The sequence below is a fragment of the Mytilus edulis genome, chromosome 1 (genome assembly GCF_963676685.1).
Source record: "Mytilus edulis chromosome 1, xbMytEdul2.2, whole genome shotgun sequence".
In the NCBI taxonomy this organism is placed as follows: Eukaryota; Metazoa; Mollusca; class Bivalvia; order Mytilida; family Mytilidae; genus Mytilus; species Mytilus edulis.
The window spans coordinates 116,633,639-116,657,487 of NC_092344.1; the positions used below are offsets into that span (position 1 = coordinate 116,633,639).

Below are 23,849 nucleotides of genomic sequence, written 5' to 3' on the forward strand. Positions count from 1 at the left end.
TGGAGATAAACTGTAAACAGCAATAATGTTCAGCAAAGTAAGATTTACAAATAAGTCAACATGACCAAAATGGTCAGTTGACCCCTTTAGGAGTAATTGCCCTTTATAGTCAATTTTTAACCATTTTTCGTAAATCTCCATGATCTTTTACAAAAATCTTCTCCTCTGAAACTACCGGGCCAAATTAATCCAAACTTGACCACAATCATCATTGATGTATTTAGTTTAAAATTTGTGTTTTTTGACCCGGCCAACCAACCAAGATGGCCGCCACGGCTAAAAATAGAACATGGAGGTTAAATGCAGTTTTTGGTTATTACTCAAAAACCAAAGCATTTAGAGCAAATCTGACGAGGGGTAAAATTGTTTATCAGGTCAGGATCTATCTGCCCTGAAATTTTAAGATGAATGGGACAACCTGTTGTTGGGTTGCTGCCCCTGAATTGGTAATTTTAAGGAAATTTTGCTGTTTTTGGATATTATCTTGAATATTATTATGGATAGAGATAAACTGTAAACAGCGAAAATGTTCAGCAAAGTAAGATTTACAAATTAGTCAACATGACCAAAATGGTCAGTTGACCCCTTTAGGAGTTATTGCCCTTAATAGTCAATTTTTAACCGTTTTTCGTAAGTCTTAGTTAACTTTTACAAAAATCTTCTCCTCTGAAACTACTGGGCCAAATTTTACCAAACATAGCCAGAATCATTATTAGTCTATCTAGATTAGAAATTGTGTTTTGTGACCGGGCAAACCAACCAAGATGGCCACTATGGCTAAAAATAGAACATAAGGGTAAAATGCAGTTTTTGGCTTATAACTCAAAAACCAAAGCATTTAGAGCAAATCTGACAAGGTATAAAATTGTTTATCTGGTCAAGATCTATCTGCCCTAAAATTTTTAGATGAATCAGACAACTCGTTGTTAGGTTGCTGCCCCTAAATTGGTAATTTTAAGGAAATTTTGCTGTTTTGGGTTATTATCTTGAATATTATTATAGATAGAGATAAACTGTAAACAGCAATAATGTACAGCAATTTAAGTCTCAAAAATAAGTCAAAATGACCAAAATGCAATTGACCCCCTGAGAAATTATTGTCCTTTATAATCAATTTTTAACAATTTTCATAAAATTTGTAAATTTTTACTAACATTTTCCACTGAAACTACACGGACAAGTTCATTATAGATAGAGATAATTGTAAGCAGCAAGAATGTTCAGTAAAGTAAGATGTTCAAACACATCACAATCACCTAAACACAATTTTGTCATGAACTGTCTGCTTCCTTTGTTTAATTCACATATACCAAGGTGAGCGACACTTTAGAGCCTCTAGTTATGGTTCACAATGGTTTTTCTTTCATCAAAGTTTTATTTTGTAAATTTCTAGTCCACTGGTTACAAACCTTATAATAAGGGTGCCACATGTCTTTTTTTAGTTTGTCACATTGCTTGCATTGTTTTACCTGAAGGTTGCACTTTTGTAAATTCAGCTGTTTTACAAACCACTACTCTTTTAGGAAGATATAAAATATTCATAGATATAATTTTGTTCACCTACTGGCTCCCAGATATGATTTCTATGTTTCATCTTGTAGAGAATAACTTTTTAATGTTACCAGTATAAATACTAGTGTTGTCAAATCGTACACTTTTGCCTAACCGGTTACTCGGATAATCGTTCGACCGATTAACCGGTTAACCGGTAGTTTGAGTTGGTCTTGAAAGCCTCATCAATAGTACCCTACACATAGATATAAGATGTGGTATGAGTGTCCATTTGACAACCTTTCATCCGTCCCAAATTTACGCTTTTAGAATTGAAGTTTGTACTCTGGCATTATAAGGCTTGTCTGTGAGGATTCCTGGCGAAGTTTGACTTTTAATAATCAACTACACCGAATCAACGCAATAGCGTTTGTACCAACTTCAGATTGAAAAATAAAAAAAACTTCTTGATCTCGTAGAATTGAATAAGTCTGAAACCGATTATTCTTTCCTTTTCACTTGTTGTCTCCGATGTGGCGCGTTTCAATTTGAAAGATCAATTATTAAAAAGAAGATGTGGTATGATTACCAATGAGACAATTCTCCACAAGAGATCAAAATGACATAGAAATTAACAACTATAGGTCACCGTACGGCCTGTTTCTTTACTTTGTTTGCATGTTACTCGTACTATCACGTATACATCGAGTACATTCACATTGGTTTGCATTTCACAATTTTTGAGTTAGCATTTCGTTTAAAATAAGACTAATCCTTACACGACGGAGGTTGCACATTTAGGTGTAGGTTTACACAATATTAGGACAGAAACGAAATAATGAAGTAAACCGTAAAATTTAATCGCATTACTGATTTACAGTTACTGTTAAAACAACATGTATACTAATTATGTTTCTTTAACATCCTGCCCCGAGCTGAGAGACAAGTTCTAATTAATTTTATGTTTATAGGATTAACAATAGCAATTAATTTACTGGACAATTGATCTGTCAAATTAATTACCACCACGACAATTTTTAAATAAAAAACCTCACTATTTTATGATTTCAATACAAATTTATATCAAATCTATCAAAATTGAAATAAAGTCCGATTAACCGGTTAGCGTTTTTGGTATTCGGTATTCGGTCGTTCGATCGATTAACCGGTTAACCGGTTAACCGTTGACAACACTAAGGGAGCTACCATTTGATTTTTATGGGGGGGCTAGGATGAAAAATTTTGTCCTGCATTTTTTTTTAGTTGTAATCTCTGTCCTGCCTTTTTATTTTTCACTCTATTCGGTCCTGCCTTTTTTTTTATAAGTTTATCCTGACTTTTTTTACCTAAATTGTCATCCTGCCTTTTTTTTTTGCAAAGTGTCTCATCCTGCCTTTTTTTTTACTCAAAACTCCTGTCCTGCCTATTTTTTTCAAATTTCATCCTAGCCCCCCCATAAAAATCAAATGGTAGCTCCCTAATAAATACACATGAATAGCGGCCAAATTGAAGGGAGTTGTAGTACAGAGTTTTATTATAAGTTTAAACTCTTAGAAGTTCAGGCCATATAAAGTTGAATATATGACACACAGCCCTATATTTTGTCTTTTGCAAAAAATAGTAGTACATGTTAATCTTATGTTACATGGACTTTATAAAGAGAGATAACTCTGTATTATGTTCCAACAGTTAATCACTTCCAGTAGGAGTGAGTCTCTTCCTGTTAATGGTCAATTATAGTCATTTTTAAAAAGCATTTATACTTATTGATGTCCTTCTGAGTGCTTTAACAGTACATATGAGCTTTCTGATCATGAACAAGCTTCTGTCCAAGTTTGATATAAATCAGGGATATTTTTTACAACACTTCATAGTAAAAGTGTTACAATTTAAGTTGTAAAAGGAGTTTGTATGGGACATTGCATTGTCTATATTAACAGAAGTGCAACCTGTAGATGGGTAGGATAATACATTTCTTGTTGATTTAGTCTTTAATGGAAAGCTGTCACATGGGAGTTGATACATAAAATATGTCAATAGTTGAGTATAAAATATATTGAAGTATATTCTATCAATTCAGTATCTATTTGTCAAACACATTCACACAAAGCTTTACTCGATACCCTTTTCAAAACTATTTTTTGCCTGTACAACCACTGTAACAAACATCATTAAAACTAAAACAATTTTACAGCTACTATATCGGATACTGCCAGTCTAAGGCTTTTAAGGTTTGCAATGGAAAAGATGAAAATTCCTTTTGACTTTTCTTTTGCAAACAAAGGTCTTGTTGCTATTAACTTGGAAATATCCTTCATCACAAAACAGTACAGTTGAGAATAACTCTCTAATTAAAAGTGCTTGCATTTCCTAATATGATTTTCTTGTTAGAGGGTTGCTGCTCACAAGGAAGCTATTAAATCAAGAGTTTCAAATCGTGAAGTTGAAATCATCTCTTCGTAAATTTTATGGACGCCATCACGAGTTGGTTGACAGTTACGGAATAACTGTTTCACAAATGATATCGGATATGTTCCTTACATCGTAACTACAAACCCCTTCCCTTTCATAAATGTGACCTACCGAATTAGACTATTTAACGGATTTGTTATCTCATAAGCAACACGACGGGTGCCACATGTGGAGCAGGATCTGCTTACCCTTCCGGAGCACCTGAGATCACCTGTAGTTTTTTTTGTTGTTTTTTTTTTTTGGGGGGGGGTTCGTGTTGTTTATTCTTTAGTTTTCTGTGTTGTGTCATGTGTACTATTGTTTGTCTGTTTGTCCTTTTCATTTTTGGCCATGGCGTTGTGGGTTTATTTTCGATTTGTGAGTTTGACTGTCCCTCTGGTATCTTTCGTCCCACTTTTAAAGATCAGTATGTACCTATCATCTGTTGTACCTATACCAAAACAATGCAACCAATTTTTCCATTAGAAACAAAAGTTGTGGGATCTGAATATTGACGAATTCAAGTCTAAATCTCCTCGTTGCACCCATGCTAGTTCCCTATGTAATCAGGTTGGTCACGTTATTACGGGCGACCACGGCATTGTCAATAACAGTTCTCTTCATATTGTGTTATTTAAAAACCCGAAATATCATTTCCGTAAATTCACCAATTAGAAACGCAACTTCAAAATACTAATGGATTTAGTCGAGGATTATGCCAGACAATTGGCTAAATGCGGAAAAGATGACATATATACCCAGTCCGAATGGGCTGATGATGTCAATGAGAAAAATTGAATGGGTCAATTATTACACCCACTACATCGATCGACAACCAAAGATGATATGAATCTGTCCTACAAACATGGTGTTGTCCATGCAGATAAAGTCCGAAAATCATACTTTTTGTGTAAATCACTTTACAATAACTACTTGATAAATGAATTAGGTATTGAATAGTCACTAAACAACTCAACATATACTCCAACGACACGTCCTGAAAAGTCAGGTCTGTTCTAGGTTACTTTGGAATTTCAATGACTGACAAAGAACTGAATCTTCACTGTATACGATATGTTCTTACAAAAATCGTGATAGTGCTTGGTCATCTAAGTGCTCAACGAAAACTCTTTCTTAATTATAAGCATAAAAATAAATTGTATCAGCAGACGGCATGACTCCTAATTGAATATTTAAATTTTAAAGATCTGTTAGGGTACATACAAAATACATCACAGATCTTTTTCCTAACACAAGAATTCCCTATTACAAATTAAATTAAAGGCAAATTAAAAGAATCAGTTCTTTCGCTTTTTTTTTCATACGAAATTGGCCAACCTAGATAGAAGGGATAAATCATACTTTGTACAAATCCCTCTGATTCAAACAAAAAATTCTTTGAAATCGACAAGACGATTGATTGACAACAAATATCTAAGTGATGAAGGCGAAATCATCCCTTCAAAAATTGACCGTGTTATTGATGTAGCAGGATGAGTTTGAATATCTCTTTTGTAGCTTTTGTCCCTCTTTTAAAAGGAATATGATCTGTTATGTCAGTTTCAGATGATTTCCAGGGTAAAAGTTCAATTTTGTTTACAGTTATAAAATACGTACTCCTAACTTTATAAAGGAAACCAGTACTTACTGTTAAATAGCTATGATGACATATATTTGATAATCCTTGTCTATCCTTTTCAATTTACGTAGTAAATGTGCGATGGTTTATGTTTGCAGTATAATTATAATTATTGGTAGCTGCAAAATAAAAAATTAAAAAAAATGAATAATAATAACAAATAATGATAATAATAATAACTCTGGGTTGTAAAAATAAAAATAAAGAATAATGTTTTATCATTCCTTCCTATTTTGTAAATGTACTTGTTTGTTATAATACCAATACTATCCTAAACACTTCCGTATCTTGTACTTGACTGCAATATAACCGGGGATGAACGACCCACTTTATTCTTACGAAAACCTACTAAGCTAGATGGTTAAAACTTTTACGTAGATTGTTTTCGATATAAATATTTCAAATCTAATCCTAGTTGATCATTGGAGATGACTCCTTTAGGAACTGTACTTCTCATTGCGGGTTTTTCAAAAGTCTTGTGTATTTGTGATCGCAACAACGGTCCAGTCGGCGAACCAGAATGTGTTCGATTGAACGGTTACATTGGGAAGCAATGGGCAACTTGTTTAACAGATGATTATATACAGTCTAATTCATTTGGAACCATAAAATGTGAGGATAGACAGACCAAATATTGTTATTACCAGTGTATGGTGGAGTTGCACGGAATGAATGATGGTATGAATATTTCAAAATTAAAAGGAAATGAAGAGAACACTTTTTTTTCTTTTCAGCAAATATTTCCCGTCTAGTAAATATATCAATAACACTAAAGTATATATAGCACTTACTTTTACAGATGATTGATTTTAGTTTATAAATAACAGCGTATATTAGAACTATGAATAAGATTCCCTTGATTTATAACGTTTGATTTAACTAGTTTTTATGGACTTCCCCTGATTGAAGTTCTGTATTTTGTTTTCTGGTCTGTGCGTCCGTCCGTTCGTCCGTCTGTCCCGCTTCAGGTTAAATGTTTTGGTCGAGGTAGTTATTGATGGAAGTTGAAGTCCAATCAACTTGAAACTTAGTAAACATGTTTCCTATGACATGATCTTTCTAATTTTAATACCAAATTAGAGATTTTATCCCATTTTCACGGTCCACTGAACATGGAAATGATATTGCGGATGGGGCATCCGTGTACTTTGGACACATTCTTGTTTATGCACTACTTTCAGCTTTGATAAGCATAGATTTTGCTCCAAAATTGTTATTGACCTCAATCGAGACAGAGTGATACGAAACTTAACTGAGATCTGCTTTTAACGCTTTTATCAAACAACGAGACAACATTAAGACATAGTAATATCGATATCAACATTATTAAACATTCATTCAATGTAAATAAAAATATACATTCTATAAACTTTATTTTTTTCGAAGGACAAGTGACGCAGGACTGTAGCTGTAATGAGTTGACCAAGCACAACATCTCGATACAAACTGATTTGCCTTCCTGGTGTCTGAGTCCATCCCTTGATGATTGTAGATGGATTGGGGAATGTCTACAGGTAAGTAATGTCATAAACATTAGACCATTTTGACATGCGAAGGCATTATATTTATCAATATCTTTAGACCGAAAGTAAGCGCGGTGTAAATTGTTGACCAATATCACGGCCGACACTCGGCTAACCGAGAGATAGGTCGGTTAATCTATATTGAGTATGCGGCTATATCGGCAGTGGGTCTGTTAATCGGGTTGGCTAAAGTCTGTTAAGAGTAAAACGCACAATTTAAATGTTAATTTCTATTAAATATACAGATTTTTGTTATATTACAAGAACCAAATCACAAACGAAAAGTGTCTGACAAAATGATATATATCATAGAACATTTACCACTTGTAAAAACATTTCATAGTCTGCGCAGTTTTCAGTAAAACCAAAAGGCGTCGCGCAAGTATGTAGTATTTATGCTTATACGCATAGCATTTTTTGTAATAAAAGGTGAAACAAACAATTTTAGATATCATTTAAAGGACACAAATCTTTCTTTGGTTCTAAAATATAAATTGACAATGGTAAATATTTTATAATTGTAATATAACGTGAGAAATGCCACGTTTTAGTGAAATTTATAGGAATAAAGTCTGTTAATGGGTTGGACAATTGGAATTGTGTCAGTTAAGAGTTATTTAGCCACGACAATAGTTTTGCTACCTTTATATTTTCCCATTGAAAAAGTTAAGTATGAGATATTCTTGAGTAAAAAAAAAATACAATACGCTGCAACAGTATCCTTCTAGTAAGTGCATTTTTATTTTGACTTTCTTTGCATTTTATTAAAGGGTGTGTCACTTCAATATAGCGTGATATGGATTGCTTGCTGACATATGCATGGATTTATTGTTAACGTTTTCAATCAGCCTTAATTTTTATGTCTGTTCAAAATAGCACATTCTCAAATCCGACCGAAAGTGTCTTTCTAATACAACACAGAATACCTATAAGGTGTTGTCGTTCACATATGCACATGATATTTGTCACTGGACGTTCAACTACATGTCGTCAGCATCATCAACTTGGTTCTTTTCCTCTATTACTTAATCATCTGTTGTTTTCAGATCATTATAAAGAAGTAAATAGAAAGGAGCGAATGTAGTTACATTTGGTTATATAAGGCTTTTATTCATTTTATTCCGTTTAGTTCCTTTCTACATAAGTGCAGAGGGGAACTGCAGTCGTCCCCATTTAAACTTCTAGCATTTGTCACCAATATGAGTACATAGCAATCCGTAACTGTTTCAACCCCATGGGTGTTTCATGTCTTTATTCTTAAACAATTATTATTTTTTTCTATCATTTTAGCAATGCATCACTCTCTACTGTCCTCATCTATAATTCTATATTCTATGTCTACATCCAGATTCTCGTGTATACCATGAGGGTCCAGATTTGCCAAATTGGGGTGTTGTTTATGTCTATATTCTTCAAATTGTTATGTTATTTTTCTCTACATCTTATTGATCTTAAGCTGGGGTCACACATTCACGATTTTTACTGCCGTCCTTGACAGGACCATTCCCGATTAAAATTTATCAAAAGTCTGATCAAGATCCTATGAATCGTGGATGTAAATTCAAACTTTAAAAATTTAATCACGACAACAATCAGATATTGTTCAGGAAGCGTCGATATTCAACCGTTTCCAAGCGAATTTATCCCGATAATCCCGTTCTAAATCCGCTTCTAATCCGATTTTTATCTTTCGCCAGGTAAAATTCGACCGAGTCTGTCACGACTGCGTCCCGATTCTACCGAATGTAATCCGACAGAGATCAGATAGTGACAAGACAGTGAGTGAACCGACGCTGACGGAAGTTATCCGTTCGAACAAATTTATCCAGATCATTCCAGTTCCACAGGACACCGTCCCGAATACACAAAACATTGTTAGGAATTCGATCCGGTACAGCAGAATCTGTCACGACATAGGCACGATTGTAATACGACTAGACAAAATCGGCTGGGTTTCCCCGAATGTTACGGGACGCACCTAATGCGGGGTTCACACATTGCCGATTATTGCTCCCGTTTGAGATCAGACAGCGATACGACACGAAAAGTGAAAAAGTCGGATTAGTATCCTCAATTATCTGGAATGTCCTATTATTGTCTGAACGCAGTCGTTTTAGTTCGTAACAGATTCCTACTGGTCGGGAAGGGTCCGAATAGTTCGGCAAAGCACCCCGACAGTTAGGTGCGTCCCGTAACATTCGGGGAAACTCAGCCGATTTTTTCTAGTCGGATTACAATCGTGCCTATGTCGTGACAGATTCTGCTGTATCGGATCGAATTCCTAACAATGTTCTGTGTATTCGGGACGGTGTCCTGTGGAACGGGAATGATCTGGAGAAGTCCCGACAATAACAGAATACAATACGACTGAGACCAGACAAAGCCGTTTTCAATGCGATAGAGCGGACCGTGATAGGATTACGTTCCGACAGTACCCGATCATCCCGATTATGCCGACAGTTTTCGAACGGATAACTTCCGTCAGCGTCGGTTCACTGTCTTGTCACTATCTGATCTCTGTCTGATTACATTCGGTAGAATCGGGACGCAGTCGTGACAGACTCGGTCGAATTTTACCTGGCGAAAGATACAAATCGAATTTCCATCCACGATTCACACGATCTTGATCAGACTTTTGACAAATTTTAATCGGGAATGGTCCTGTCAAGGACGGCAGTAAAAAATCGTGAATGTGTGACCCCAGCTTAACTGTCGGTGTGCTTTGCCGAACTATTCGGACCCTTCCCGACCAGTAGGAATCTGTTACGAACTAAAACGACTGCGTTCAGACAATAATAGGACATTCCAGATAATTGAGGATACTAATTCGACTTTTTCACTTTTCGTGTCGTATCGCTGTCTGATCTCAAACGGGAGTAATAATCGGCAATGTGTGAACCCCGCATTACTCATTATTCTTTATTTTTAGCATCCCAATATATTTTACTTACTGATGTTTAGTTACATTAGAGAATTTTACGTTTCAAACGAAACTAACGTACGTAAACGCAAGTGACTTATGCTTACAATTATACGGACTTATAAGACATAAATTATCTTGTGGTTGTCTCCCTTCGCCGGTTTCAGCATGTGAAATTTCAGTCGGATAATATTCTTTTCATTCTAAATAACATTCATGTACTAAGCAAGGACCGTTCGATATTAGGGGAGGGGGTCGTGCTGTGAATTTAAAAAGAAGATATTTCTGCCCATTAGATAATTTTCAAAAAAAATATTCCGAATCAATATCTCTCCCCCTTCCCCCGAAAAATTAAATGATCGATTAACAAAATCAGAAATGGCTGCACAACATGTTGTTTGGAATATAGAAAAAATCACGCAGGCAAGCAATGACAAAATAGGCTCAATCGAAATTTCTCCAAAAATATTAGAAATAAAACAAATTTATCCATGTACCCTTATCAAAAACATGGACATGCATTTAGCTGAACGAACGTAAAATGTGTACAAAAGTAAGAATATAACACATTTACAGAAAAAAGGTTTACCACAAAGTTTTTTTGGTATTCTTTGTTTTTGAAAGTCAATATTTTTTTATCCGTCTTCCGTTTTCTCGGGACTGAGGGAATTATCGACCTCACTATACACAATTTATAGGTCTGCTTCGAAATGTGCAGAAAGCTGTTTAACTGTCTGACTATACCTCATAAGGTCAGGTCAAGTAAGATAGACGATACTGTAGTTCCATCGGGAAATCGTAGGAGTAAATCGGTTTAACTTAGGAAGTAAATCGGTTTATATGTTACAGTTCATAAGTTGACAAAGTAACAGGCCGACAGGTTGACACTAGAAAGGTTGACAGGTTCCATCGGGAAATAGGAGGAGTAAATCGGTTTAACTTAGGAAGTAAATCGGTTTATATGTTACAGTTCATAAGTTGACAAAGTAACAGGCCGACAGGTTGACACTAGAAAGGTTGACAGGTTGACTCTAAAAAGGTCCACAATGTTGACAAGTGTTAAGGTCGACATGTTTAAAATTCGATAAATGCATAGGTCGACAGGTTGACAAGTGTAAAGGTTAAACATCGTGTGAAGTTGAGTTATGTGTTTGACTTGCAAAGGGAAGGGCTGGATTTATAAATGATCCTGATGAAGAACAAGATGTTCCTACGGTTGCAGAATAAAGTCAAGATTTGTTTAAATTTCGTGCTTAAAAGATAAAATTGTCAATATTTAAAAACCTTTTTTGTCCATTTTTCAAATTACAGTCCTTGTGGTTAATTACGTAAGGACGGGTCCTTTTCATTTTTTTGTTATACCAACTCGTGTAGGTGAGTGAGACTTAAACAGACTCAACTGATATACATAACAGCAAGGACTGTATAAACTGAAAAATCTAAACTTTTCAGTTCGATTTGGTCGTTTCAGTCTGATTATTAATAATTAGTGGCAAGTTTCACGTCGTCACTACGAAAACATTTATGTGCACCAAGTTTAATTTAGAATAAACAAGTTACATAACTTAAACCTTTGTCTCATGATTATAATGACTTGAAACACAATTATTGTTAGATACATCGAGAAAAAATATATACTGAACATTAATGATATGTATTATCTATAAAAAAAAAATTATATGACTCAGAAAAGAAAATAAACCTAAAACCTAAAAATGTCAAAGGTCTGGGTCATGGAATTCTGCGCATCAATTTCAGTTGAACAGAAGAAAGTCAAATATCGTATGTCATACTCGGTAGTTTGCCTGCATGCAGACCATCCAAGCTTACTATGTACAACAGATAAAAAATTACAAATAATTTACTCAGTGGCTGTACGAGGGGTGCGGGTCTGTGATTGGATATTTTTTTTCTTCGGAAAATTCGAAAGATTACGGGAAGATTACAGAAAAGGAGACAACAACTGTTTTTTTTTTCCTTTTTATTTTGGAACCCCTCTTTTTGAAATTTCTGGATCCGCCCCTTTTACTTATCTACCGCCATAGAACCACGATTTTGCTATATATCAAAGTTTCTTGTAGTCTGTATGATCATGAAGCAGATTTATGAAAAAGAAGATGTGGTATGATTGCAAATGAGACAACTCTCCACAAAAGACCCAAATGACACAGAAATTAACAACTATAGGTCACTGTACAGCCTTCAAAAATGAACAAAGCCCATACCGCATAGTCAGCTATAAAAGGCCTCGAAATGAAAATGTAAAGCAATCCAAACGCAAAAACTTACGGTCTTATTTATATAATAAAACATGAACGAAAAACAAATATGAAACACATAAACAAACGACAACCACTGAATTACAGGCTCCTGGCTAAGAACAGGCACCGTACGCGTACATACATACATAATGGCGGGGTTAAACAATTCAAGTTAGCGGGATCATAACCCTCCCCTAACCTGGGACAGTGGTATAACAGTACAACATAAGAACGAACTATAAAAATCACTTGAAAAAATATAAACTCATCAGATGGACAAAAATACAAGTGGATGTAGTCGGGTACTTGTACATCCCAACAACAAAAAGACACTAGGAACAGATAACAGATCTAAGAGTACTGGCGGCTAGTTCAAGGCCACTAACAACTAATAAAATAATCATGCATATAAGACTAGTCTGATAGCTATCCAAATTAAAACAACAGTAATTTTAAACAAATCAAATATGCTGCTTTATGCAGCTTTGGTTGTCATTTATGCATAACTTAGTTCCAATATTTAAGGCAATGCATCAGGAAAAAAAATATAAAGATTACTATTTCCAAAAAACTTACTCGGCATGGTTCACCCGTCATAGTAATCATTATGTATCTGTTTGATTGACAGTTTAGCTTTTACAATAATGCCATGTAACAGTCAATTTCGAAAGTTTATGGGCTGATCGTGGAAAAAGGGTCCAACATCAAAAGCTTCGTTGACATAAATGTTAGAGACATTATAACCCATTCTGCGTTATTTGATACCGTATCTTGTATTTGATAACATACATGTCGGCTTGGATTTTTTTGTCGAAACGCCGAACTTTTCTCTTCAAGAGACAGCCTTCTTTTTTTCAGAGTAATTACCTGTCCCCAGAAATGCTTCGAGGGGTAATAGTAACATAATGATAACTTCAATCCCTCTGTCTGTCCGTCGGTCTGTCCGTTCGTAACACTCCTGTTGGCACTCTTGAACCTACATCCTTCAAGGAATTCTAAACATGAAACATGGCAAATGTATAACACAACGATATGTTTTTTTTCACTTTCCATAATGAACTTTCCAAGGAAAACAAAATTGGGAATGGAAATTTAAAATGTGCCAAAGAAAAAACAACCCAACCATAGAGCAGACAACAGCCGAATGCCATCAATTGGTCTTCAATGCAGCGAGAAACTCCCCCACACGGAGGCGTCCTTCAGCTGGCCAAGTTTTCAAACTACTTTTCTTGATAGGTTATGGCACACACAACAAAGATCATTCATTGAAAAAAAGAAAAGCTGGGTTATCAATAAGACAAAAAAAAAGTAAAGCCCTTACTCATTTTAAAGGCAATCAAATAAAATAACTCCCAGAACGATCTGATAATCAGATAATCATGGTATTTTAATATGCTCAAATATTAGAAAAACATTACAACCTTCATGTATATATATTCACCTAATTTACTGAACTTGTAACAATTTGGTTGACCACAAAAACTCGTTTTGCACGAAAACATGAAACATTTGTAACTGTATATATCGAGAGCCGCAGTGACCATCCCCCTCCCCCCCCCCCATTTTCCAATTTTCCCATAAGAAATGCATTAAAAATAATTATTCGACGTCCTTCAAATTCTCGCCCGCAAATTATCATTATTCAAGCCAGAAAATTTCAAAGTATATACCTGTGGCCCATGCGAACAAACTTTGGCCTTTTTGTATAAGACAAGTGTATACTCTGAGTCTCGCTCGTGGAATACACTATATTAAATAAATTTGAACTAAACGGAGGAAGGGAGACAAACACAATTTTACAACGACCAAGTTAAGGTGTATTACGTACGTCAAAATGTACGATTTTTGTTTAATTCAGAAGTTAAATGGTCAACGGGAGATAACAATGAACATATTTTTGAAATATTAAGGTTTGTTACGTTTAAGTACGTCAAAAACTTAAAATTCTCTATTACGACGTTTATTCTTGATTTATAAACTGGTTACCAATGTAGATGACAAATTGGTGTCATTCGTGACAATAAAACAGAATCCACATGATGTAAGCGACCATTCTTGAATGAAATAAATATGTATAGCTTATAACATGCCCTTTTCCATAGTGGTCCTAATGTCATCCCGAAACTCCTATATCGGCCACGAGGCTTTAGCCGAGGGCCGATATGGGCCGAGGGATGATACCAGAGCAAAAATGGAAAAGATATGTTATAAAATGGAGAACGGAAATTGAGAATGTGTCAAAGCGACAACAACCCGACCATAGAGCAGCATGAGCCGAAGGCCACCAATGGGTCTTCAATGTAACGAGAAACTCCCGCACCCGGAGGCGTCCTTCAGCTAAATAATTAAACAAATATATAAACAAATAAGTATTATTACCTGTATTTTACGTGAGTTTCCCTGAGTTTACCTGTCAAAAATATGCGCGCAAATGTAATCAAAAGCTTCAGCTGTCCCCTTAAAAAATATGCATACTAGTACAGTGATAATTGACATCATACTTAACTCCGAATTATACTCAATAAACTAAAATTAGAAAATCGCATAAGACTAACAAAGGCCAGAGGTTCCTGTCTTAGGGCAGACGCAACATTGCGGCGGGGTAAAACATGTTTTTGAGATCTCAACCCTCCCCTTATATCTATAGGGGTAGAAGTTCAGTAAATAAATATACGTCATCACGGACCGCCCATTTGGAGGAGAGCTTTCTGCCTAAAAGTGAAGTCGTGTGCTCTTCTGATTGGTAGATATTGTTTGTAATAAATATTTTTTGGTAGATGGATCAAAACTAGAGTTGAAAAAAAAAAATGCTGAATTTAATAATTTTTTTCCCTACAGGGTTGAAAAGTAATGGGGTCAGTATAGGAATTCAGTGCGAATCTACATTGTTTGTAAACAAGGCCATGTGAATGCCCAAAAATGCCGCATGACCCTATGCTTTTATTGTTGCAAAGAATAGGGCTACATTTGTACTTTCATGAATGATATATGAAAGTTTTTAATTTCTAAAGGTAAATCAGGTATAAATTTATTTCCACACATAGATTAGCATTAAAGTCAATGGTAGATTTTTTACTGAATTTACCCCTCTAGCCAATGTAGAAAAGTAAACGCATAACAATACGCACATTGCAATTCAGTTCAAGAGAAGTCCGAGTCCGATGTCAGAAGATGTGACAAAAGAAAATAAATAATTATATAATAGTTCTTGAAAAACTGGTCATTATCGTGATATATGGACTGCCCACAGGACAGTGGTATTGACTAAGATAGTGATAATGACTGAGCCGAAGGCGAGGTCATTATCGCTGTCGCAGTCAATACCATTGTCCTACGGGCAGTTCATGTATCACGATAATGACCAGTTTTTCAAGAACTATTATGTTTATTTCATTGAGAAACCATGTTTTTGAAAATTCTCATAAATTCAAAATGCCTACAGCGAACTCGAGTAGTTGTACGATTTCTATGGCAAAGAGTGAAGACCAGTCGTAGTAATACTGCCATTCATTTTAGTGCAATTTTTCAGTATATAAATACTTAATCAAGTTATCTTTAATTTTATAATTAATGAAAACATATAATAAACAATTCAACAACTTAAACTTATATTAAAAACAGGAACATGTTTTATAAAAGGTACATCTCTCTAAACAGAGAAACCACGCCCCACCGGTCATTCACAGAAAAATCACGCCCCAGCGGTCATTATCAGACGGAAACCACGCCCCAACGGTCATTATCAGACGGAAACCACGCCCCACCGGTCATTATCATGCAAAAGTTCGTTAACGACCGGTTTTCTGGTCCGTTTTTTTCTGTTAATGACCGATGGAATTTATTACTGAAGAATAATGAATGTCATGTGACCCCTTTTAATCCAATAAGAGAATCTTATTCTTAACCGATATGAAATAAAATGACAATAATACATAAATAACAACAGACTACTAGCAGCTAGCCGACATGCCAACTCCAGACCTCAATTGAACTGATTGAAAGATTATCATTTACTGCACAGAAATGTATTGACACATTTCCACTTATTTCGGAATATGGCATTTGCTAAAAAAAGTCTGCCCTATCGCCTTCCTCCACTGTGATGAAACGAACACCGTCATTGTTCGCCATTGACGTGAAGGACACAATGACGTCACGTCATTACGAATAAGGGCACAATATACTCTTTTTTTGCCCCGGGCAATTTTGAGGTTATTGCAAAACCCAAAGTATTCGTAACAAATATTTGATAATACTATAATATTACACTTTTTTTTTTATCAATTTTCAATATTCATTGCCTAAATTGTTCATTGTTCATGTCAGTGTTTCCGTATAAATCAGGGGAGGTACAGTCATTTTAAAAAGGAGGTCCCAACCCAGGACAAATGGGGGGGGTTCCAACTATATCTCCCCATTCAAATGCATTGATCGGCCAAAAAAGGGGGTTCCAACCCCCTGAAACACCCCCCCCCCCTTGGATCCGCCACTGTATATTATGTTTCATTGTTTATGTGTTGTTTCCGTATATTTTAGCCACTCGTCTTGAGCTTACCCATTTGATCCGATTACACCCCATATAGCAATAAAGTTATACTTTTATTGCCATTCATAACTCTTAACAGACCAATTAACAGACCGGGTTTTATACATCCGACCCATTAACAGACCAGGTTTTAAATAAAAAATGATTTATTTCACCAAAATACAGATTTTTGTGTAGATTTTTCACACATAGATATCAATTTGGTTAAAAAACATAATGCCTGTCTTTTTTCGATGTTCAAAATATTGCATGCAAGTAAAATCAACCAACGTGTCATTTTGTGTACATTTTGTGTGTGTAAAATGTGTATAAATTTATTGACGAGTAAAACGCCTTTTCATTTTATAGATCGTACATCGAAGCCAGAAAAATAACAATTACACCACTGGATTCAGTACATTGAATTGTTTTGTTAGACATGAATATTTTTTAGGATAAACATATATTTAAAAAGTTATACAATGAAACATGCTGAATTTTCAATGATTTTCTCGATAACACCTGATTAACAGACTTTAGCCAACCCGATTAACAGACCCACCGCCGATATAGCCACATACTCAATATAGATTAACCGACCAATCTCTCGGTTAGCCGAGTGTCGGCCGTGAATATAATGCCTACCCATGTTTGAATTAGCATGGGCATGGCGTGAGAGAAGTATTTCGTAGGTGTATTACTTACCTGTGAAAATTTCAATATTGTTTTAAACTCTATGAAACTACATGTTAAATAGATCTCTTAATCGATTTTTGTCTATTGAACAATTGTTATACTACTCTTACCTTTATTTTTATCAAACCAAACCGTGCAGTTACAACTCCCCGCCCCACTTCCCTGAGAATTTTAGAAAAGAAAACATATTTCAATAACATAGAAATCGCTTTCCATCTCCTGAAATAAAAGTGAAATCCTATAATCAAATTTGTACGCGTTTAATGAAATATAAAAATGGACAACAAACTGTTTAAAATGTGTACGTTGTCTTAAATTAATCGACAGACGTGAAGTGAAATTACACAAAGTATACCAAAATTGCATGATCTCCGCATTATAGTTTGTGCTTCTTTTATAAACCATAGTTTATAGTAAACTAATTTGAGATGAATGAACTCGTGAAGTAAACCATCTGATTAATGGCAACTGATTATAAAGCTTATAAAAATTCAAAGTTTGATTTTGGGTCCTATTTGGAATTATCTTCGTTTTAAATATATTGTATAGCGAACAAGAGAGATGCAAGAGGAATATGCACAACATCGGTAAAACACAATACACCAACTATTGTTTGCTACCAGCAAAGAGAAAAATGGAACAATAAACTTTCGACAAATAACTGTTTTTTTCATTTTCAGAAACGTTACAGATGCACTGGATATTTAGGGAAATCAGATGCAATGGAATTTACACAAAAGGTATGCCAAGCATATTCATTCCACTACCAACGGTTTTCACTGGAAGGGGGGAAATGGTTGAATGGTGTTAGAAAATGTCTACAATCAAAACTTGTTCCATTTCTTCGACCATGGATGAAAGCAACATGCAACACGATAACCTTACGAGAGCTGCAGTCTCAGTATCAATGCCTTAACGTTCCTGGCATAGGACTGCCATCGATATGCAATATAACCAGTGAAGATCTGTGGTCTTTGTTTTGGACTCTACACGAAAATATTGGAGACAATGCAATAAACTACTACAGTTTATCTAATTTGTTAACGGCAATTTTATCTTGTGAAAAGCATATGTACAAACCTGATACATTAGAACTTATGAAATATCAGGTCAACCAAAAGCGATTTTTTTCCAACAAGTTTGAACCAACAGTATCTGATAAATACGATATTTCAAAAAAAGTAACGAAATTCATCTCTAGGGAAATGAAATGGCAGGAGACTGGGATATCTTGTTATGCCTTTGTTGAAGGGCTTCCGGTTCAAACGATGACGAACAATGTGATATGGAACGTCAGTATAATAATAACTTCAAAATCTAAATATGACTTAAACGACCAAAATTCTGTTCCCCAAAACGTATCAGATGAGGTAAGACAAATTTTAGAGCGCATTCAGAGGAAAGATATACCAAACACTACCAATAGACTGACATTTGAGTATTTCTATATCTGCGAGTCATTTAACTGTTCGCAACCGTTGGAAAGTGAACAGATTTATAACCAGAAGACATCTGCAGAATCAATAGCGACAGCAGTTACCTATCTGGCTTATGTTGGAGGCATTGTTATCCTTATCATTATTGCTGGAGTTGCAATCAAAAGGTTTAAAAAAAATAGACTTTCACAGAATCGAAATCAAACAAACTTCATTGTAATTACAAGAGTAAAAATTTGACATTTAGTAATATTGTGTAAATTTTTCCATAAGTTAGCTACAATATACCGTATAGCGGGTTATTTTCGCGGGTGTTAAATTACTCGATTTTCATTGAACAAGGTATACGAAATATTTTGGCGGTTATTATTTTGGCGGATTAAACTTTTGTATGTACACCTTTAATTTAACGGAATTTATTTTGGCGATTTTGTTCTATCCGCGAAATTAAGCGAAAATCTGCACCTCGCGAAAATAACCCGCTATACAGTATTCCACGAAAACTTTCAGGATTCTTGGTTATGGGGAATTGTCCGCTTTGTAAATTATTGAGGGAGCTGTCCTTGTGATGAAAACGTTCCCTTTTTAACATATGTTAAGGCTAAAAAATACGCTATTTATTTCAGCAAATTTATTATTATTTTTTTTCGCAAACCTATTCCATCTTCGTTTCTAAATGAAATTTAAATATTCCCTTTATATGATAATTTACAAGTATAAGGCAGACACACTTATTCAAACTTTTTCCGTTTTCGGACTTTATATACTGTTTTACGCACCCTTTTCATTTCATCGAGATTTCACACACCAAACTTGTTTGACAACTTTACAGGAGGTACTGTTTGGTGTGTACCTCCTGTCATCTTAGTTTTTGTTGTTTCTTTATATAGAATGAAAAATAAATTATGTTCGGACGTGCATAGCGAGGTAGAACATAAGGCATTTCTATAACAACCAGAGTGAAATCATTGCTTTAAGGAAGTCATGACTTGGCTTAATGTAATGTCACACAATTGTATCATATAGAATGATCCAACATAATGTAAAGGCTTTTCTTATCATTCAAATAAAGAGATATGTCCTCATTACTAACGAAACTTATAACTCTTGTCTTATATGAACTTATATCAGTACTTAATTATAATTTAATAAAAGATGATGAATTATCTTGTTCCTTCTAGATTTTGGCAACACATCATAAACGTACTAATTTTTATATCAGTAGATACTTTGGATAATATATAGATATAGGAAGATGTGGTATGAGTGCCAATGGAACAACTTTATATCCAAGTAACAATTTATAAAAGTAAACCATTATATGTCAAGGTACGGCCTTCAACATAGAGCCTTGGCTCACACCGAACAGCAAGCTATAAAGGTCCCCAAACATTACTAGTGTAAAACCATTCAAATGGAGAAAACAACGGTCTAATCTATATAAAAACGAGAAACGAGAAACACTTATGAACCACATCAACAGACGACAACCACTGAAAATCAGATTCCTGACTTAGGACAGGTACAAACAATTGCAGCGGGATAATACTTAAGGAAGTTCACTACTCAGTTTCGAAACAACAAGCTTTTCATAAAACTAGTATATATTAATAGGGAATTTATAAAGGAACCAAAATAGCAAAAAAAAATATATATAGGTCAATGTGCTTGTTTTCGAGATTTCAGCCATTGAAATTTTGGCGGGAAACTATTCTCTCTTGATTTTTCATAGACTTATCTTTGTCTATTTGAGTTCTCAAAAACTATTAAAAGACTTTTACAGATGGCTTATAATTAAACATGTAAAAGATTTATAAAAGAAAAAATGGGGGTCAATGGGCAAAACGTTTAAGGCATTCAAATGGATAACACTATAGGATTCCGAAAATCTGACAAAAATTCCCAAACATGACAAGCGAACATCCTTAAGAAGGAATGTCACCAGGCGTGCGTGAATCTTGTTGGTCTTGTTGATCTAAATATTTCAATGTATTTTCTGTCTCAGATCTAAACAAAACAGGGCACGACCAGTCGTTAAACCCTTAGAACATTTAATTGCGTTTAAGATTTCAAATAAAAACGTCTCTGTCCTTATGTAGTCAGGTAAATGACGGAAAGCCTGACTGACATCCATAATTGGTGACATGTTTGAAAAGAAACATATGTTCATGCAAGTTATAAATAAATCTTAACACGCATATTTTAGTTGCAAAAAAGACTAAAATCCTTTATATTCCTTGTGACGAACAAAACTTGATCCAACCATCATTCTGTGGGTGCCACCCTCTTTAAATTCAATGCTCAGTTCAATACTCCAAAATCTTCAAAGTTACAGATCAAACAACTACTCTCGAAGATAAAAATATAAGATTGCCAACACATTATTTAGTTGAGAATGACTTATCGTACCGGTGTTTCAATTTGTGGTTTTGACTGTAAAACTTATGAAGTGCCAATTGAGGTATTTCGTTTTCATAACTCTGTTGGAGCAGTTTGTTATGTATGGCGAACTCCTCCTTTACAAAGTCCGTATAGTGTGAACTTATAAACGCCTAACGACGTGTAAATGTTCACTGGGGTAAAGCTGATGACCGTAACTGCATTCACGGTCATCCCAAGATGTCGGATGAAAAATTAGGTCAGTTTCTGTATTGTCTGTTAAAGTGTTTCTATATCATTTTCTTTACAAATCATACATTGAAACGATGTAAATTTATAAAAGAATCACTCGAAAATCACTAATTACTTCCGAGAAATGTGCATTAAACGGGAAATTCGATTTGAAAAAATCGTTAAGATGACCGTAAATCATAATCGAAATATTTTCAAGATGACCGTAACATAAAACAAGGATGACCGTGATTGGTAAAAAGATGACCGTAACTTGTAAAGGATGACCGCAATTTGTAAAGACTAACTGTAATTTATATAGGACGACCGTAACTTTTACAGAATGACCATCAATTCTAAGAAATATCCGTATTGTATTCGAAGCTTTTTTGTTGAGTTTGTCGATCTCAATAGGGGCTCGGTTAGCGTATATAAATATGTTTCATAAATTTCTTTTTTTAAACTATAATATAATTGGCCATATTTAGGATTTATAACAATGATAGTAAATTGCATATTTCTCGTAAACAATGAAATATTTATTGATATCGACGTTAAAATTTTAACACAAATTGACAGCGATACTACGAAAATTTGAAGAAAAATGAATGTGTCCCTAGTACACGGATGCCTCATCTACGCTTTCATTTTCTATGTTTAGTGGACTATGAAAATGGGATAAAACTGTAATTTGGCATTAGAATTAAAAAGATCATACCATAGGGAAAATGTGTACTAAGTTTCAATTTTATTTAACTTGAAGCTGGACAAACGGACAAACAAACAGACGAACGGACGAAGGTACGCACAGACCAGAAAAACATAATGCCAATAAATGGAGCATTAAAAACATTAATAATACATACAAATATTTGGTAATCGAGCCCATGTGTATGGTTCCAGAGGAAGCAGATTAAAATCTTAATTTGTCTTGATATATGCAGGCGGAAACACTTATGAAATAGAACAAAAGAATCTAAGCTCTGTGTTTATCGAGAAGCTTTTGTGTTTATCGAGAAAGCGATAAATGTTAACTGTAATGTTTGATATAGTAACAAAATTTTAAAAAGTTAATAGAAACAAATAAAACGACAATTTTCTTATTTTAAAAACACCATTTGCATAAGTTTTCAATGTATCTATTACATAGTAATGCAAAACAATAAGATATCAAGTCGACGACATGGTTCTTATCGGGGCCTTTTATAGCTGACTATGCGGTATAGGCTTTGCTCATTGTCGAAGGCCTTACGGTTACCTATAGTTGTTAATGTTTGTGTCATTTTGGTCTTTTCTGGATAGTTGTCTCATTGGCAATAATACCACATCTTCTTTTTTATATATAGTATCTATAAGTTGGATGTAGAAAATGCATAACCTCCGATTTTTTTTTATCACGGACGGAGAACATATCAATCTTTTAGTTCAGAAATTTTCGTGTCTGCCCTTCCATTATGTGAATCAAGAAAAAAATCCCCAAAACAGGTATTTTCGATTGTATCGAAAAGAGAAAAATCGAGTGCACCTTTTTATGTTAGGGCATGTTTGGGGTGTATATTTTGTCTTTAAAACGTACAAAGCAAGAGTATTTTATATAGCATCTCGCTTCAGATTCTATCAGTATTATATATCAAAGCTACAGGTTGATTTTATAACGTAAAAAAATGACAGTACGAAAAGATGAAATATATGGGTCAAGTGAAATACCTATCTAATGAATCACAAAAACAGAGTAGGTGTGTTCGAATAGCTATTTTTTTTCTAAAAGTACTTGACGACAGTCTTTTAATTTGGATGATGAAAATGGATATCTTCAAAAAAATTTGATTTTCTTGTGTGTGATAACTAGGGTTTATAAATCTTCAACCACTGAAAATGTTTAGTCTGCCCTTCCACGAAATATTTAATTAGAATTTTTTTAAATGCTTAATTATTTTCAAAAATTCCATCTGACATCCGAACAGACACTATTTTTGAATATTTGAAAGTTGAATCAATGCAGACAAGATCATTAACTAATGCTCATTAGCTAGTAGATACATTTGTCTTTTAAAATATAACTGACATGTGGGTAAATTTATCACTTTTCAAGAGCAAAATTGGCAGAGCGTCATCCCTACAATGGCTTCCATTTCTACGATTGTGAGCATGAACTGGCGTAATGGGGAGATAATTTTGAAGAAGTAGAATCCTGACTGTATGAATAACATTTCTGTATATATACAAATTGACAACGTTCCGCCTTGTGATACGCTTTTCGTACAATACTATTTTAAGGATCTACTTTGCTGGAGCTC

General features: G+C 34.6%; 1 protein-coding gene across 1 annotated transcript in view; it reads left to right on the forward strand.

Annotated features, from left to right (window-relative positions):
* Positions 1–5,632: 5,632 nt before the first annotated feature.
* Positions 5,633–23,849, forward strand: part of LOC139502224 (uncharacterized) — a 101,853-nt gene continuing 83,636 nt past the window's right edge. Inside the window, exons 1-3 of the mRNA XM_071291659.1 lie at positions 5,633–6,259; positions 6,968–7,095; positions 18,187–20,051. Of these exons, the coding sequence (XP_071147760.1) occupies positions 6,010–6,259; positions 6,968–7,095; positions 18,187–19,182 (1,374 nt within the window). The 5' untranslated portion in view covers positions 5,633–6,009 and the 3' untranslated portion in view covers positions 19,183–20,051. The remainder of the gene's footprint in view (positions 6,260–6,967; positions 7,096–18,186; positions 20,052–23,849) is intronic.